At 39.9% G+C, this 18,772-nt stretch overlaps 2 protein-coding genes across 2 annotated transcripts; one reads left to right on the top strand and one right to left on the bottom strand.

Moving 5' to 3' along the window:
• The first annotated feature begins 702 nt into the window (after nt 1-702).
• Nucleotides 703-1,200, top strand: LOC143610395 (uncharacterized). The gene has a single exon (XM_077084891.1). The coding sequence runs from the start codon at nt 703-705 to the stop codon at nt 1,198-1,200; it is 498 nt and encodes a 165-aa protein (XP_076941006.1).
• Nucleotides 1,201-4,116: 2,916 nt separating this feature from the next.
• Nucleotides 4,117-9,644, bottom strand: LOC143610537 (protein STICHEL-like 3). The gene is made up of 6 exons (XM_077084995.1): nt 7,968-9,644; nt 6,487-6,706; nt 5,976-6,356; nt 5,167-5,602; nt 4,524-4,587; nt 4,117-4,233 (listed from the first exon to the last, which is right to left on the bottom strand). The coding sequence occupies exons 1-6, from the start codon at nt 9,642-9,644 to the stop codon at nt 4,141-4,143; spliced, it is 2,871 nt and encodes a 956-aa protein (XP_076941110.1). The 3' UTR covers nt 4,117-4,140.
• Nucleotides 9,645-18,772: the final 9,128 nt, after the last annotated feature.

The raw sequence follows: 18,772 nt of genomic DNA, 5'->3' as shown, positions 1-18,772 counted from the left end.
ATGTTGACAGCTGCCAATGAAAGGTGGACAACTCAGCAAAACCCATGTGCTACCACGTGATTGCACATGGGTCAGGTAAAATACCTGGGTCAGAGAATAATCAATGAAAGAGCACCAGGTGTCCCAAGGACACGTGGCGCAAAGCAATAGGAAGAGGCCAAAAAGGCCCTAATTGGGTCTGAGCCCAATCATTGGAAACCCTAGCACTATAAATACCACATCAACTCCACAAGGAGAGGTATGATATATTACACAGTATCACGCAATATTAAGCTATACTAAGCAATACACTCCAATTCCTTACTCTCAGATTATTATCTTCTCCTACAAACTCTTATTCTCACACCGGAGGGTTACCCCAAAGAGGACCCCTCTGTCCCTTTCTGAGGGGTAAGTTTACGGTGCTGTTCATTTTGTAGGTGGAAGAATCCAGATTCCAGAGAACCATCGGTGAAATAGCATAATCACACCCGAGGAAAGTTGATCGTCTACCAGTGAGCCGATCCACGTTTCTTCAAAACTAATGAAGAAAACCAAAACCTAGATAATAATCAAAATCGGGAAAATAACGGAGGTCGAGATAAACGAAACATACAATGTTACAACTGTAATGATTTTGGACACTATGCCAGGGAGTGTACCAAAGAGCCAGATGGTGAGGCAAATTTAAATCAAACAGAAGATCAAGGACCAGCCCTTATGATGGCGTCAATCAATGAGAGAGAGGAGAAAATCCTTTTAAATGAAGAGAAAATACACCCAAAGTTATATGCCAATGTTTCAAGTGATGATATAGAATGGTATCTTGACAACGGAGCATCAAACCACATGATCGGTTATGAGCCACATTTTACCGAGATTGATCGAGCCATAACGGGACTTGTGAAGTTCGGTGATGGGTCAAAAGTTAGCATCAGAGGTAAAGGCTCAATAATATTTAACTGCAAGAATGGTGAGCAACGTGTGGTCCACGACGTGTATTACATACCAGACTTGTATAGTAATATTCTCAATCTAGGGCAACTTACTGAAGTTGTATGTAAAGTGTGGATGGCCAGTGATCATTTATGGCTATATGAGGATGACGATCGGCTGTTGATGAAAGTACCCAGAAGTCTGAACCGTCTCTACAAGATAGCACTAACTGTTGGCAAACCGGTATGTCTTCTGAACTCTATTTGTGACCAAGCGTGGCTTTGACACGCAAGGCTTGGACACCTAAATTTTAAATCGCATGAAACTCATGGAGAATAAAAGGATGGTGGAAGGCCTACCAAAAGTAAAACATGAAACACGAGTGTGTGATTCGTGCTTGACTGGCAAACATAGTCGAACACCGATTCCAAAATGTGCAAATTATAGAGCTAAAAAACCGTTCGAACTTGTCCACATAAACCTCTGTGGACCAATTACTCCATCAACTTTGGCTGGAAGCCGATACTTTATTTTGTTTGTTGATGATTATCCGAGGTACACGTGGGTATATACTATCAAAACTAAAAGTGATGCTCTTAGCATGTTTAAAAAAGTTCAAGAAAAAGGTTGAGTTGGAGTTCACATTAAAAATTAAGGCTTTAAGGAGTGACCGTGGTGGCGAGTTCCTAAATTTTTTATTCATAGATTATTGTGAAGAAACGGGAATAAAGCAACACTTCACGCCCCCTACACACCACAACAGAATGGTGTGGTAGAGAGGCGAAACCATACCATACTAAATGCCACACGAAGTATGCTAAAGGCTATGAATGTTCCATAGAACCTATGGGGAGAATGTGTACGACATGCGGTCTACATACAAAATCGAACTACTACCAAAGCTTTGAAAAAGGTGACACCATACGAAGTGCTAATGGGTTTCAAACCAAACCTGTCACACCTTCGAGTTTTTGGATGTTGCGCTCACATGAAAGTTTCATCCGTTAATATGAGAAAACTAGATGACAGAAGCAAAATACTCGTGTACCTTGGAAGTGAACCTGGATCGAAGGCACATCGTCTCTATGATCCGAATCATAATCGGATCTGTGTTAGCCGTGATGTCACGTTTGAAGAAGATAGAGTGTTTGGGTGGTCATCCTACACAAAGAAAATGAAAATCGGTAACGGGCCCGAGTGGGTTGAATTTCAAATTTGTTTGGGTGATACGATTGAACAAGTCTCGATACAAACCCCAACTGTTGTAACTGAATCAGAATCGATTTCCTCACCAACCTGTGTGAACGAAGAAGCTGATCATACCGATTATGGTCCAAGCGACGCACAGCCCGATTTGTGGCGGTCTACACGTCAGTCACACCCAGCAAAGTATCTTCATGATTATGTTATGTTGCAGAAACTTGAAAAACAACAGTTGGAAGATGAACCGACTTACTATCTTGAAGCTAAAGGTAATGAAAACTAGGAGAAAGCGATGCGATTTGAGCTCGAATCGATCGAGAAAAATAACACCTGGGCATTAACCACTTTACCAGAAGGACATAAAGCTATAGGGCTTAAGTGGATGTACAAAGTGAAATGAGATGCGCAAGGAAAACTTATTAAGCATAAGGCAAGATTAGTGGCGAAAGGGTATGTACAACAATATGGTGTCGATTTTAGTGAAGTGTTTGCTCCTGTTGCTAGGATCGAAACCATACGTCTCATCTTGGCATTAGCTGCAATCGAGGTTGAAAGTTTACCATCTTGACGTTAAGTCAGCGTTTTTAAACGGCGACTTAGAGGATTATTAAGTGAAATAACAGGTTTATAAGAAAAGATGTTTCTGTTGCATGTTGACAATTGTTCAGCCATAGCTCTTATGAAGAACTCGGTCTTCCATGGAAGGAGTAAACACATAAATACTCGCTTCCATTTTATACGAGAATGAGTTGAGAAAGGTGAAGTTCATGTCAAGCATATTAGCGGCGATTACAGAAAGCGGACCCATTGACAAAAGCGTTGCCAAGAGTCAAATTCGAAGAGATGAGGACCCTACTTGGATTGGTGGACTTGGGAGATACAAACAAAGATTAAGGGGGTGATTAAAAGAATTAATCTTTATTATGGGTGGTTGAAGGGTTTTGTTGATCACTTTTTGGTTTCCTTCTTAAATAAGTTATTTTTTGTTTCTCATTTATGTTAAGACCTTTTGTTTTCTGTTATCATCACTATAAGTATAACTTCTATATGATGAAGTTTATAAGTTCAATAAGAATATTGTTCTTTGTTATGTGTGTGTCAATTGTTATGTTCCAACAATAAGTTAATGTACTTTGTTTGACCCGTTACGTCTAATCTAACCCTATGGATTCGCTTCTTGATCTACAAAGACATCTAAATCTATGAAAATGCCAATGTGGATTGTTCAGTAAACTTCTAAAACGTTTTTTTTTATGTATACAAAGGCATTTGGATTATATTTGTCTCTATTTTTGAAAATAGTCTCTTATTTCTCTTTAATGTAGTCGATAATAAAGCACAAGTCCTATTGTCAAACCTCGTATTGTGATCGCCTACATGCGTCTTACCTTTTTATCTACTTTAAACTCGCGCTTCCTAACCGTCAAAGTGCTAGCGGACAAAATGCTAACAGACTAACGGTCAGCGTCACTTGATAAACTTACATAACCAAAAACGTACAGGTGACAGCTTTTCTAAAATCTAACACTAAGAAAATATTTTGGAAAATCTAAGATCAATACCCTACTAACCAATAGGATCGGTAAAACACAATTTGCACTTGAACAAAGATTAACAGCAGAAAACCTCTGCTTAAATTATAAAACTTTTTTTTTCTTGAAATATAAGAAACAATGCAGTGTTAAAAACTATATAAAGGTCACCATAACAATAACATCCATGTCTCCATCACATTATCTGAATCAGAAGATCCATACACGTTTAAAATCTTGTTCCCCTCTGACTATAAATACTAGGACCCATTTCCATCTTCCACAGTTTTATCATTTTATGATTTTATTCAACTATAATAATATTTCATCAAATATTACAATTTTTTACAGCTGCAAAAGTCCTATAAAGAAAATTGAAAGCTAGAAAACTATAAAGAATACACATTTGCCATCAAGTTGACCTTATTTAATTGACCTATTAATCTATGCTTAAAAATTGAAACTTAACATATTCTACATGTCTTTTGCATTACCGCGGTGATCTAGTTGAAATACACCTGCCACACCACATGAATCTCACCAAAGCCCGTGACTTTCGCGGTCTAGTTTTTAATTGAGAAACCTGCATGCTCAAAACAGGGTCGGTTATGGTTGACCAAAACACTTCTCATTTTTTTAAAAAGTTTTTTATATTTAAATCATGTCTTAATTATGATCACAAAAAATAATGTAAATCTTTAAATGAAAAGATTCGAGATATTGTATGTCTTGTATAATAGTAAAATACAATTCGACGACTTACAACCGCTTGACCACATTTTTAGATAAAAAATAATTTAAAGTAAATGGATCGAAATTGCCACTTCTTAACATTAAGCAATAATAACCACAATTGAAAGTTTTGATCATTACCTTCCGACGAGTAACTCTAGATGCCTTCCAGCACAACAAGCTTCTTGATCTTGGTTCCATTCTCCTGCAATTTAAATTTAAAACAAAGCAAGTCGCTTCTTAAATCTAAATCCAAATTGCCACTTCTAATATTAAGCAACAATAACCACATTCTGTAAACGATCTATGTGGCTCATGAATTACTCGAGATCGGCTGGCCAAAAACTAGAATCAAACCGAGTTTCCACGAGCTCGATCTTTAGAATAAGCTCATTTAATATATGAGCCCAAGCCCTAGCTTCATACACTGAGCTCGGTTAGGCTTAAACGAGACTTATATAATATAATAAATTTTATTTAATATAACTAAAACATATTACATAATAACTGTTAATTATCCCAATTAATAATACAATCAAGTTTAGACTAATCTCTAATATATCGATTGTCATCAATAACTAACTATATATGTATAAAATGAAATATGTAAATAATTAATAAATGAACCAAGCCAAGCCCGAGCTTGAAATTTTTCTTAACATCCGGGCGTGGCTCATTTACAATAGTGACATCTTTATCTTTAAATGTCAAACAATGTATGACATTCAAAGTCAAACGATGACGTTGACTATTTTTTTTGGGAGGGGTAGGGAAGAGAGCTTACAGATTCTCTTGTTCAAGTTTTTCAGCAATGGAAACGGCTTTGCGTGTCGACCAACCATTTCTTTTTGCTTCCGCCTGCTGAATTATATCCGCAAGAGACACTTTGCCTCTAACTAGACTCTTAGATTGACTTTGTTCACCTAATCTTCTTTGCAAACAGATACTAGAACTCTTATGAGACAGGGTAGCTTCCGGTTTATGATTATGCATCTTAGCTTTTGGTTCTCTAGAAGAAGAAGCCTCTACTTCAATGATCTCACTTGTTTTCGCATACGGGTCTTGTTGGGAATCGCGTGTTTCTTTCTTCATTTCACTTCTGATTTCAACTGTAACGGATGATCCAAGAACGTCCTCAAATGCTTTCACAATGTGGGGTTTGATCTTTTCAGCCTTTGATTTGTTCACATGTGAAGTGAACATAAGCTGAGCGGTTGGAGCTGTGAAATGAATAAAGTAATCATTATTTTCAGCCTTTTGAAAGTAGATTCTTACAAGTTACTTAAAATTCAAAATAAAAAATGAAGATCCGTAAATTCGGTTCGGGTTCGTTTTTTTCAGTTTTAAATACATGCAAAACCAAAACCTAACTGTAAGTCAGTTTTGGCGAAAACGTAAAACCAAACCGTTGGTTTTTGTTTGGTTTTGGTTAGTTCGGTTCAGTTTTTCGGATTTCACGCACAATGCACACTCCTATTTGAAAGAGTCCGGAAGTTTAGAAACCAAGAACAAAAAAGGGCATTTTGAAGGATGTAAATTTGTAATAATATTCCTCATAAAACTTGATCAAACACCTCAAACGAGACAAAGCACCTGAACCGAAACTGAATGATGCCAGCTTTCCTTCATGATACAAGAACTCTTTTATGCTATTTATCTGAATATTCTCAATCACCGCAGACCATATTTCTTCGGTTTCTTGCTTATATTCGTTCATATTTGCATGGGTTCCACTAGAACTTGCACCAGTTTTCACCAAACCCCTATGAACCCCAGATGTCTCACCATGCCCAAAGTTACTTTTGCGGGACCCATCCATAGAAGATGTTGGTAATACAAACTGCTGATCAGGAGCAAGTTGCAGCAAAGCAGCGGTCAACCAAGTCAACCTGTCATTTGACATTCTTAACTGTTTTTCTGCTTCAGAAAGCGTCTTCAATGCTAACCGCAGCTTTTCCATGTCATCTTTAGATACTGAAACATGGACTAGATATGTCAAAGAAGGAATGCCAAAAAAAAAGGTCAAAGGTCTAACTATGTTAAAGAATGCCAAAGAAAGGGTTTGTTCTTGAAGTCTTGGAAGGTCAAGAAAAGTCAAACTTACGTGCGGATTGTCTAAAGAACTTCCTTTTTGACCTTTCTTTCATGAAATTGTAACTACCCGCAAGAATATCGGTTACTACCGTTGCAAGTTGTGACATTAATGCTAATGGCTCGACACCTGACTCCATAATTTCTCTTAAATATTTAACGGTATTCACTGTATCGGCTGATAATGCTAAATCGAGCAGGTCAACTAATTTGTCATCAGAAATAAGTCCAACCTGTTTAGTGAGTTGCATACATAAGTATTAAAGATAATGTGTAAAACAAGCTTGACTTTCGAGTAACAAGTCAAATGGGTCGTCATTTTTTTTTCTGAATTATTAATGTAAAAATAATATCATTGCGAACATTATCTAACTTATTGTAATAAAATGATTTAGGAATTAGGAAACTTTAGATGACTTCCAATCCATTTGACCTGATTCCTATGTAGTCAAATGATTTTGTGGGGCCCATTATTAGAAATGAAACATAACTCAAACTGACCAACTTACGCGTAAACAGGCCAAATTGAGCCATCTAGTTTCTATACGGTTTCTGAAAGTTGGATGACATTTAGGGGTGTAAACGAGCCAAGCCCGAACTCGTATAGGCTCGAGCTTGGCTCATTTAACTTAAGAGAGCTCGAGCTCGGCTTGTTAGCAGTTTTTCAAGCTCGAGCTTGCTTGGACTCGATTTGTTTATTATTTTTATAAATTAACTTATATTCATTTATAATTATTTTGATTATAACTCTTATATATTACACAAAAATATATTATTTGGTTATTTATATCATAGTTTAATATGTAATAATAGTTATTGTAAAAATAAATATATAAAGCCCTGCTTGCGGTGCGCACATATAATGTATATATGTGTGAACCCTCGGGTGGGCAAAAGTGAAATTGCACTAATTTTGACGTTATTTTACTAATCCCGTGAAAATAACGTTAAAAGTGGCTGAAGGTTAATCAGGCATCATGTGGTGGCGCTGATAGCCGAAAGACTAGGGTACAGGAACTAATCGGCCGGTGTGCCGATGGTTGAGTGTTATGTGTCTTATGTCCAAGGCTTGATGCAAAACTACTTTCGAGCCGTGGGTCTCACCGGAAGCAGCCTCTCTATTCCTGCGGGGTAGAGGTAAGGCTGTCTACATCTTACCCTCCTCAGACCCTACCATAGATTTGCTATTGGTGGGATATACTGAGTACGATGATGATGATGATGATGATGATGATGATGATGATCATGATGATGTAAAAATTATATAAATAATAGGCTCCTTTAGGCTCACGAGCCAACTCAAGCTCACCAGGTAAAGCTCACGCTCGTTTATTAAACAAGCTTTATTATAGGCTACGCTCAATTCAAGCTTTTAGCGAGCCAATCCGAGTAGCTCACAATTACTCATGAGCGGCTTGGCTCGCTTCCACCCCTAATGATATTTATAGCAATTTATGACTATACTTAATAAAAGAATAGAAAATGGAGAAAAACCAGCTCTTGAACAAGTGGAACCGAGATTCTTTGACCGAGTAGACTAAGCTGCTCGAGTGTCATTTCCGCGTCACGTAACGACCCGTTAGACCTTGAAGCAATAAGCTTTAACGCATCTTTATCAATTTCAAAACCTTCTTTACTTGCAATCCATTGCAGTGTATAAATAATATCCGCATCTTTCAACTTGGGGAAAAAGAACTTGTGACACCTGGACACAATTATATGTGGCAAAACATCAAGACTCGAGTTGACAAAAACGAATACCATATGCCTCGGAGCGCGATCAATAACCTTAACAATAGCACTCCAACAATCAGGAGGCAAAGTATCACAATCATCGACTAAAAACACGCGGTACCGTGACTTTAACCGAGAACCAATCATGTATTCCATAAGTTTCATAATACTTTTATATCCAAGATTATTAGCGGGCCCTACTTCCCGAACAGCCTGATTCTTTCCCGTATCATGCGCTACACAAGAACTGCAAAACCCGCACGGTTTTGGATGATCCAAACTCTGACAAGTTAACGCCCGAGCAAATATACGTGCGCATGAGGTCTTTCCAGTCCCGTGAGGCCCATAAAATATATAAACGAGCCCGATTTTCTGTTTTGCAACTGCGTTTGAGAGAGCTTTCACTGCAAGATTCTGTCCAACTAGATCCCGGAACGTTTTCGGTGTGTACTTTTGAGTGAGGTTTTGGTGTCTGGATCGGGATCGTATTTGGTGACCCGACTGAGCTTCCGAGGCGAGATCCGAATCGGGCTCGCTGGTTAAAAACTTATCTACATAAAGATCCAATTCACCAGAATAACTTTCTTGAGACCCATTTATTAATAAAGGCAGCGATTCACTGTTTGTTGATGAGGTCAAATGATCCGACATAACGGGTGTTTGACTTTCTTGTTGACCGCCTCGCTTAGATCTTGAATCAAGAAATGATTTTCCCCGATCATGCATTCTTGACCAATTAAATGGAAGCCCGCAACTATTGCTTGGACCCGCATTGACATTTTGTTGACCGTCATAGTCAATTTGTGACACAAAATTAGAAGCCATGGATGTCTCGGTTATGGGTGCCCGAGAAACCCGCCTTCCAGTTCTAACTTTCCGCCTTTTGACCCGATTAAGACCATGGCTATGAAGAGTTGACTCAACCTCAATACCAGCATGACTATGATCATCTTGCTTACTTTCCCGCCCTTTTTGTTTATGTTTAATATCAGAACTTTCCGGATAAATGTCACTTGCCAAAGTGGCGGCATCTAACTGAGAATCATCTTTGAAACTCCTTCGGCTCGATTCTTCTTTCTTGATTCTTCTATGAATCTCATCACCCGGGCCCACATTTGATGATGAGTTGGCGGATAAGCCAATTGGCCGCCTTCGACCATCTTTCTCGACCCGTTTTAGTAACGGTTCAGGGTCAGGGTCAGGGGCAGGAGAGGACTGAAATGGGGGTGGGCTCATGGAGGGGTCCCTTAAAGATCTTGACCGTTGAAGAGCAACTAGGTCCCTAATGAAAGACCTATCGGTGATCATCGGGCTAGTTTTGTGCATATGGTTTTTTAAGTGAATACAGTTTGTTAAATGGATATGGTTGCGTAGATGGTCACGGATGTTACCATTTGCGTCTTTGAGTATCCGATCACGATCACGAACTCCCGACATGATCCGGAACTGCAGGATATCACAAAACACGGCATTTTGTTTCTCATACAAACAGATCTTTTCACCACAATCAAAATATTGAAACATAAATTGACTCCCTAAATCTAAATCATTATGATGGAATCATCGAACTTTCTTGAACTGAATACCCTTATAAACAAATCATTCAACTCAAATTAACAATTTCACACACACACACACACACACTTAAATTAACTAGAACCCATGTTAAAGAAACCATAAAAAACCAATTTTTAACATTAACCCAAGATTACACAATGAAATTAACAAAAACCCAATTCAAGAAAGGTTCAAAGATTCAATCTTTAAAGCTTCCCACTTCACAAGAATCACAACTTTGTGAAGAAAACTGACCTGAATTAGAGATAACCCATTTGGTTGATGATGTTTTGGTCACGAGGGGTTTTGTTGAAGTGGCAACACTTATTAATTAAAGGGTTTGAAGAAACAAGAGGTAGAATGTGACTGTAGCAACGGACTGAAGAGAGAGAGAGAGAGGGTTTATTTGGTTCCAATCTAGAGAGGGAGAGAGAGAGACAGCAGGTGAGCATGGGTGACAGTGACAATGATGTTTGGGGAACTTTGGACATTTTGCTACAAACAAGGTCGGGTACGTTTCTTTCTGTCAATCATATTATTTATTTCAATTACCTTTTATTACCTTAATGTTAGGTTAATTTCTTAATGCTTAGTTACAACGTTTCATCCTTTAAGCGTTTTACGCCACATGACATTCACTCAGCATTCCAAAGTTTTGAAAAAGTTTGTAAAACCTGCAATTATTAATCGTTCTCCGCTTTCTCTCCATCTCTCTCACAAAACACGTACACAACTTTGAAAGCTAAAATGTCACCTACAACTTTGACGGGGGCGGTGCAAAGGAGAGTTTTTGGTTAAAATGCCACAACTCACCTATTACGCATTATCTAAGACATTGAAACAAACGACGGCACTTCACTCGAGTACCTCAAAACTTTTTTTCTTTTAAATAAAAAACTATTCCATTAAATTAACCTTTTTATCTATAAAATAAAAACAAATACATGATTAAGATAAAAAAACATTAAAATGATAACATAAATTAAAAAACTACTCTTCTTCGAGTCTCTCGTCCTCATCGAGATGTGGGAGATCTAATGTTTCAAGATGTGCTACTAGATTTGTTCGAAGTCGGAAAATGTGCTACATCATTCATCAACTCTCCAAGGATATTATCGTCATGAACATGGTGGACCGGCGGATCTATTATGTATACCGTTAATATCGCATATCCGTCGTTCTTTATGATCATGTTGTGCAACAAAACGCATTTATAGCAAACATTCCTAAGCTTATGCAACGTCCTGGCCCTCATGAGTCGCATAAGAATACTACATTTCCCTTTTAGAACACCGAACGCTCGCTCCACATCTTTTCTTGCCGATTCTTGAGCCTTCTCGAACCACTTTTTTGGACGCTCAAGAAACGATGTAACATTCATCAATTTTCGGACTCGAAAAACCCGACCCGTTTAATTTTTTTATGTTATTTTATTTTATCATTCGTTATTTAATCAAATCAATAAAGTTATCATTTTATTTAGTCTTCGGTCATTTATACCGATACTGTCTGAATGCGCCTCGCAGCATATCTTCACTGATTCCTCCTATGTTCAGACTTTCGTTATTGAAGCGGGTGATGAAGTTCCCAATTGACTCATTATTTTGGTGGACCGGCGGATCCATTATGTATACCGTTAATATCGTATATCCGTCGTTCTTTATGATCATGTTGTGCAACAAAACGCATTTATAGCAAACATTCCTAAGCTTATGCAACGTCCTGGCCCTCATGGGTCGCATAAGAATACCCTTTTAGAACACCGAACGCTCGCTCCACATCTTTTATTGTCGATTCTTGAGCCTTCTCGAACCACTTTTTTGGACGCTCAAGAAACGATGTAACATTCATCAATTTTCGGACTCGAAAAACCCGACCCGTTTAATTTTTTTATGTTATTTTATTTTATCATTCGTTATTTAATCAAATCAATAAAGTTATCATTTTATTTAGTCTTCGGTCATTTATACCGATACTGTCTGAATGCGCCTCGCAGCATATCTTCACTGATTCCTCCTATGTTCAGACCTTCGTTATTGAAGCGGGTGATGAAGTTCCCAATTGACTCATTATTTTCGTGGACAACGTTCAATATCTCGGATGGTCGCACGTATGCTTTCTCTGTTGGTTGAAATGTTGAAAGAATTTTGCCACCAAGTCATCCCAACTCTTAATTTGACCCTCAGGTAATTTTTCGAACCATTATCAGGCCACACCGGTCAGAGTCAACGCAAACATGTGGCACCACTATGGGAGAGTCCATCCACTGACTCCCCCACTGAAGTGAAGTTCAATAGGTGATCACTTAGATCTGACATCCCATTGTATTTTGCCAGGTTACTTGGGATCTTAACGTTTGTTGGGAAGGGGGCTGTGGCAATCCGCGGAATGAATTTTGACTTCTCTGCGCATGCCGCCGGGCGGTAAGGTTTTGTGAAGTCTTCCTCAGCATGCCCGCGTACGACAAGTCCCCTCCATTCCATAATTGCGGTTATCATCACTTGCGATCTTGCATCTTGATACGCGGTCACACGATATTTTCTGGAAGCATGACTCTGATCATACGCAGTTTAGCGGGGTATGCTCCGCTGAACTGGAAGACCTCTGTCACGACTTTCATCACCTTGGTACTCACTTGAGGGTTCCAAAATTTCGATTTCTGGGTTAAATGGATTCCGGCGTATGGCTGACGGGGGAGGAGAGCGAGGTGGCGAGTCTTCGTTGGTTAACGTCCTCACCTGAATCTGCCTATCTTTTACCATCTGGTTATACTCTTCTTTCAGCCGCTGCTGTTCTTGACAAACCCATTCCTCCGGAGTCAAAGTCGCTTTCCCAGATCTGGATTGATGATGATGAACTCGCGCTTTGTCACCCTCAAATCTAGGAAATTCCCTAGTTTTGTCTTTCAGAACCCTCAGTTCGACGGGACCACCAGAACCCTCAGTTCGCCTGATTCTCGCCGAAGTCATAACCGAAATTTGCTGATTTTGACTCATCGTAACAAAAACCACAAAAACTACAAAAACCAAGTATTCTAGCCTTAAAGCACGGATGGTACCAATGAAGAAGCACAAACCAAACTCGGATAGAGTCAGATCTCTGTTTCAACCATAATGAACTATAACGCAAACCACCAGTCAGATGAAATCATATCTCATATGTATTCCTGCAAAACAGACACCGTGAGATTCGCTACGGGATGAACAAGAAGGGGGGGTCTTCCCGTAACCACCCTCTGGCGTGAGAATAAGTATTGTACTGTGAACGGAGAAAAGTACGAAGTACAAAGTAATTGATGTAATACGTGGGGAGTGAATGGATATCTCATGAAGATGATGAAGGTATTTATAGTCGGGGATGGGGGAAGGTGATTATGGAGTTGTCACTATCTAGGATATTCCTTTCTACCTGAATGGACACTTGTCGTGTAACACCCCGGCTAAAGCAGAAACGCCTGAGTGTGACGTACAGATTGCTCAAACACATGTGACACTATTAGGTTACCATAATAACATTATTTCATTTAAATCTTCATGTAACACAAGTTTATCAAATAATACAAGTTGTAAAAAATAAATAAACAAATTAGAAGTTGTTATTTGAATATCCTATAGGCATGCTATGTGTCTTCTAACTTTCATCCTCGTATCTTTCCACCTGTAACATATGTATAAAATAAAGTCAGCTATGAACATAGCTGGTGAGTTCCCACAGTTTTATATACATACATAAAAATCATATAATTCATGGACAAGTGATGAACGAGCAACTAAAGTCCTTTCCAGTTGGTAACAACCAACGTACTAGGGTAATCGCGCAAGTAAGGTCCTTTCTAATTGATAACAACCAACGTACTCAGATAATGAGGCCCTTTTCCACTCGATACAAATGGACCGAAGTGCAAAGGGGAGCGTATGATCATACTTAATGAGGCTTCCACATAAAAATAATATTCAAGCAAGTTTTTCAAGTAACACACAAGTTCATATACGAATTGTAATTTTGTAATCGAAATAATAACGCTTGAATTTTATAATAGATACATATGCTACCCCAAAATATTAAAATGTTTAAAAGGGGGTTGTGAAAAAAAAACTCACCTTGAAATCGAAGCTAAATTTGTAATATAAGCCGAAAGCATGATAAAGAAACGAAGCAACCGAAAATGCGTTAAAGAACTCGAAACGATTGGAACTTCTTGAACTATAAATAAAACAAAAGCAAAATCTAACTAACGGGATTATAAACGTTAAACAATTTAATTTTAGGAATTAAGCATTACGTTAGTGTGTTTTATTAGCATTTTATTGCCTTCATATAATTAAGTTTAGTGAAAATTTAACGATGTTTAGTATTTAACATAATACTAATATAAGAGTTATGATAATTACACGGCACGGGGTAATTTCATTATTATTAGTGAGAGGCTTTAATATTTATGAGATACGAAATTAATTGGTCTAATTTTATCATCGTTTACAAGCGTAGTTAAAGTTGCCGAAAAAGAATTAAATACGGACAAGTATTTAATATTATAGCAATTCGGGTTTTACGATTTTTAACGAAAACAAAAGTCGGGCAGATTAATCAGTTCAATGATGGAAATTAATATATATAAATATATTCTGTGAACTTCATCTTCCACACCAAAAAACCCTAGAAAATCTAATATCTGGATTGGTTCACTATTATTCAAACTAGTTTAGGGGTTTTGTTAGTTGCTTCAAAACAATGAAAACCAAATAAAATTTACCTCTAATTGTTATGATTTGACGGCGAACGAGAGCTTGGCCGGAACGGTTTTTGGATGAACAAATTCGTGATTTTGAGTGTGTATTTGATTAAAAGGATTGTATGAACGAGTTTAGATGTTAGTTGGCGTCCTATTTATACTAGTAATTAGAATGTATAATCGTTAAATGCCTTAATTATATTTTAATGGAATCCGGCGGATTTTCCGGCCGTTACTCGGCTAAATTACCGGGTTAAATCCGCACGTTAAAAGTCGTAATACGCGTTATGAACGATGTTTAAGGTTCGTAGTTAGTGACAAAACAGGTTACAAGTGATTAATTTGGTTTAAGTAATACGCGGCTGGCCGGAGATTGGTACCGGAAAATCGGTATGAAGTTGACGGGGGAACTGGGTGGATGGGTTGGGATAATATATATATTTAATTAATAATATAATTTAAAATATTTACATAATCACCCCTGGACTTTCAAGTTAACTTAAAAACATAATTTAAAACATATTTACATTGTAAGCCTTATACTTTGAACTCTTTTAAGACTAGAGAATTAAGTGAAATTTACGAATTAGATCCTGAACTTTGAAAGGTGGAATAAATGTTTAATTACTTGGATAATTTTATATTATACTCGCTTTTGTAGATAAAACTTTAAACCCAGAAGTTTCGATAATTGAACCAAAATGTATATAAGACGAACAAACGATAACCGTGAATCATCGAGAATATTATATTAATAACAAACGATGAACAAAAATACATAGAAGCTATAAATCGGGTTGGTTTAACGAATAAACATTTACGAACTTCACACGAACTTGAGAATATAATATATATATATATATATATATATATATACTTATAAACCGAAAAATTTCGAAATGGATTGGGTTTTCAGGTTTGAAAAGTAACGAATGTTACATATCACGTGCTTATAGGACGCAACAGCCTGGCCACGTTCAGGGCGGTTACCAGGTGTCCAGCTGTCCTTCTTTCATTGGCTGATGTCACTATTAGAGAATGTTGTGATAATTTTCTAGAAACAATTTGTTATAACTGCTCTTCCTTATCACGTGTGAACTTTTTATTATTTCTCCCTCGTGTGTGGTTTCTTATGTGATCCGCGGATTCCTCTCGCGGGTGTCTGTTGATGGCCCGCGGGTTGTGTTGGTGTTCAGCGGTGAAGAGGTAGGTCCCAGCAGAGCCCAGTTGGACCCGCAAGACTCACCTTAAACAGGGACGTCTGCGCAGAAACCAACTGGATCCGCAGGACCAACCATGCTCAGAGACGTGACGTCCTTACGCGCAGTACGCAAGCTGGTCCAGCAGGAAATGCCTCCCAATGGTGAAGGACTCCGCCTGTCCCCGCAGCCTCGGATACAAGCCATTAGGGAAGGCCACCCGCGCAGCAAGGCTACACGCACAAGGCACTTAGCTCTCATTCAGTGTCACCTGAAGGAATGAGCGAAGCCGGGAACAATCCCGCACAAGGGCGGGAGGGGGAATACTCCCGCCCAAATAAGCCAGTCCGTACGATACGGGAAGATCTTCTGTACTGTACCTGACGAGGTATGGGAAAAAGATCTGACTAAAGATACGACAGCTTATGGACAACAGTATGGCGAGCAGCATGCTCCTACACTGTATGTCACTATTAGCCGCTGCCTACTCACCAACTCTTGTCATACCACGTGCGTAGCCGGCAGTTGGTGGAAAAGGAATAGTATACAGCAGGCCTGGTCGCTATCAGCCGCTACCTACCCACCAACTACCAGCAGGGCACGTGTGTAGGCTACTGTTGGTGGAACAGGAACACTGTTGCAGCCGGCCATACCCCCTTGGAAACCTACCTTCGGCTATAAATACCACAAATGGTATGACCATCTCATCTTATCATATCTTATCACATTATCATTATCATCATATCTTATATCATATTATACCTGATATCTGCTCTAGCAATCTCTTAATATACTTTTATATTTAAAGAGCAATCTAGTCTGATTCTCACGCCGGAGGGTGGTCACAAGGAGGAACCCCCCCTTCTCAGTGACGAGCTCACGGTGTCTGTTTTGCAGGTTATCAGAAGAACCATCTTCTCAGGGTCTAACCCCTCATGGGAAACATCTCTCTAACCCCCAGGTTACTAGTAATCTGTCTGGGGTCCGGTTAGTGTTTCTTCATTTGAAGAGGTAGGTCCCAGCAGAGCCCAGTTGGACCCGCAAGACTCACCTTAAACAGGGACGTCTGCGCAGAAACCAATTGGATCCGCAGGACCAACCATGCTCAGAGACGTGACGTCCTTACGCGCAGTACGCAAGCTGGTCCCGCAGGAAATGCCTCCCAATGGTGAAGGACTCCGCCTGTCCCCGCAGCCTCGGATACAAGCCATTAGGGAAGGCCACCCGCGCAGCAAGGCTACACGCACAAGGCACTTAGCTCTCATTCAGTGTCACCTGAAGGAATGAGCGAAGCCGGGAACAATCCCGCACAAGGGCGGGAGGGGGAATACTCCCGCCCAAATAAGCCAGTCCGTACGATACGGGAAGATCTTCTGTACTGTACCTGACGAGGTATGGGAAAAAGATCTGACTAAAGATACGACAGCTTATGGACAACAGTATGGCGAGCAGCATGCTCCTACACTGTATGTCACTATTAGCCGCTGCCTACTCACCAACTCTTGTCATACCACGTGCGTAGCCGGCAGTTGGTGGAAAAGGAATAGTATACAGCAGGCCTGGTCGCTATCAGCCGCTACCTACCCACCAACTACCAGCAGGGCACGTGTGTAGGCTACTGTTGGTGGAACAGGAACACTGTTGCAGCCGGCCATACCCCCCTTGGAAACCTACCTTCGGCTATAAATACCACAAATGGTATGACCATCTCATCTTATCATATCTTATCACATTATCATTATCATCATATCTTATATCATATTATACCTGATATCTGCTCTAGCAATCTCTTAATATACTTTTATATTTAAAGAGCAATCTAGTCTGATTCTCACGCCGGAGGGTGGTCACAAGGAGGAACCCCCCCTTCTCAGTGACGAGCTCACGGTGTCTGTTTTGCAGGTTATCAGAAGAACCATCTTCTCAGGGTCTAACCCCTCGTGGGAAACATCTCTCTAACCCCCAGGTTACTAGTAATCTGTCTGGGGTCCGGTTAGTGTTTCTTCATTGGCGCCATCCGTGCATAAAGCTAGAACTACATTTTTCTCTAGTTTTTTCAAACTTCTACAAAGATGGTTAGAGAAATTCCGGTAACCACAACCCCAGCTACTGGGGGTAGTACCGGTAACACAGTTTTTACAAACACTACCCCGGTTACCCAAGTCGGGGCAAGTGAAGTAAATTTTACGAACACTACCCCAGTCACTCATGCTGGGGCAAGTGCAGTAAATGATCGCCTACTGGGATCCACTGATACCCAGTTTGAGAAACGAAGATTCCCCCGCCAAACTCTCGATGAAGTTAAGGCATGGGCGGAGGCACGACAAAAGGAATTCCAGGCTGAGTTGGACGAACGCTTGCGTTCCGTACAACAGGCCGACGAATTCGAATACTGGGAGGATGAATCGGAGGAATCCGACTCCGACGCGAACCCTCGCCATAGGGCAAAAGGGAAGCGTAAGGAAACGGAATCCCAACCGAAAAGGCATTTTGGACAAGCCTTCAAACCAAAAAGCACAGGTGGAAGTCCACGAGACTTCTCCAAAACGTTCAGACCAAACGTTGCAAATGCGGGAACGTCCAAATTTGCAAGGGACATTGCAGAAGCAATCGCCCCAAAGAGTGCCAAACAAATGCCTAACATAGGCACATATGACGGTATATCTGATCCAGACGATCATTTGAACAGGTTCATAGCGGGGGCAACCGTCAGCAATTGGACGGAACCCACGTGGTGTTACATGTTCCAAATGACGCTTGTTGGAGCTGCTAGAGCTTGGTTTGATCGTCTACCGGTCAACCACATCTACGACTGGGCAGACTTCCAGCAGAAGTTTAGCCAACACTTCAGCCAGCAACGGAAGTATACCGAGGAGCAATGGACAATCCTCAAATGCATACGAGAAGAAGATGAATCTCTGCCAAACTTCATCACTCGCTTCAACTCAAAGAAGCTAAGTTTGGGCAATATCAGCGAAGATCTTGTTCGCAGCGGCCTTCATCCAGGGCGCGCATGACCCAGAGCTCATCCGCACCCTAACGGGTAAAGATGGCATGCCATCCACATGGGATGCCAT

This window comes from Bidens hawaiensis, unplaced genomic scaffold (genome assembly GCF_021521415.1).
Source record: "Bidens hawaiensis isolate Kalapana, Puna unplaced genomic scaffold, B.hawaiensis_p1.1 tig00002186_1, whole genome shotgun sequence".
Taxonomy (NCBI): domain Eukaryota; kingdom Viridiplantae; phylum Streptophyta; class Magnoliopsida; order Asterales; family Asteraceae; genus Bidens; species Bidens hawaiensis.
The sequence above is the reverse complement of the archived record's forward strand: the minus strand, read 5'-3'. Positions and strand labels throughout refer to the sequence as shown.

Excerpts from the sequence above, each read along its gene's own strand:
- LOC143610395 (XM_077084891.1), top strand. The coding sequence starts at position 703 with ATGGCGTCAATCAATGAGAGAGAGGAGAAAATCCTTTTAAATGAAGAG.
- LOC143610537 (XM_077084995.1), bottom strand. The coding sequence starts at position 9,644 with ATGTCGGGAGTTCGTGATCGTGATCGGATACTCAAAGACGCAAATGGT. Across the intron at positions 5,603-5,975 it reads ATCATTCAGTTTCGGTTCAG|CTCCAACCGCTCAGCTTATG; the intron begins GTGCTTTGTCTC and ends TTCATTTCACAG. Across the intron at positions 4,588-5,166 it reads AAACTTGAACAAGAGAATCT|GAGAATGGAACCAAGATCAA; the intron begins GTAAGCTCTCTT and ends TTTAAATTGCAG.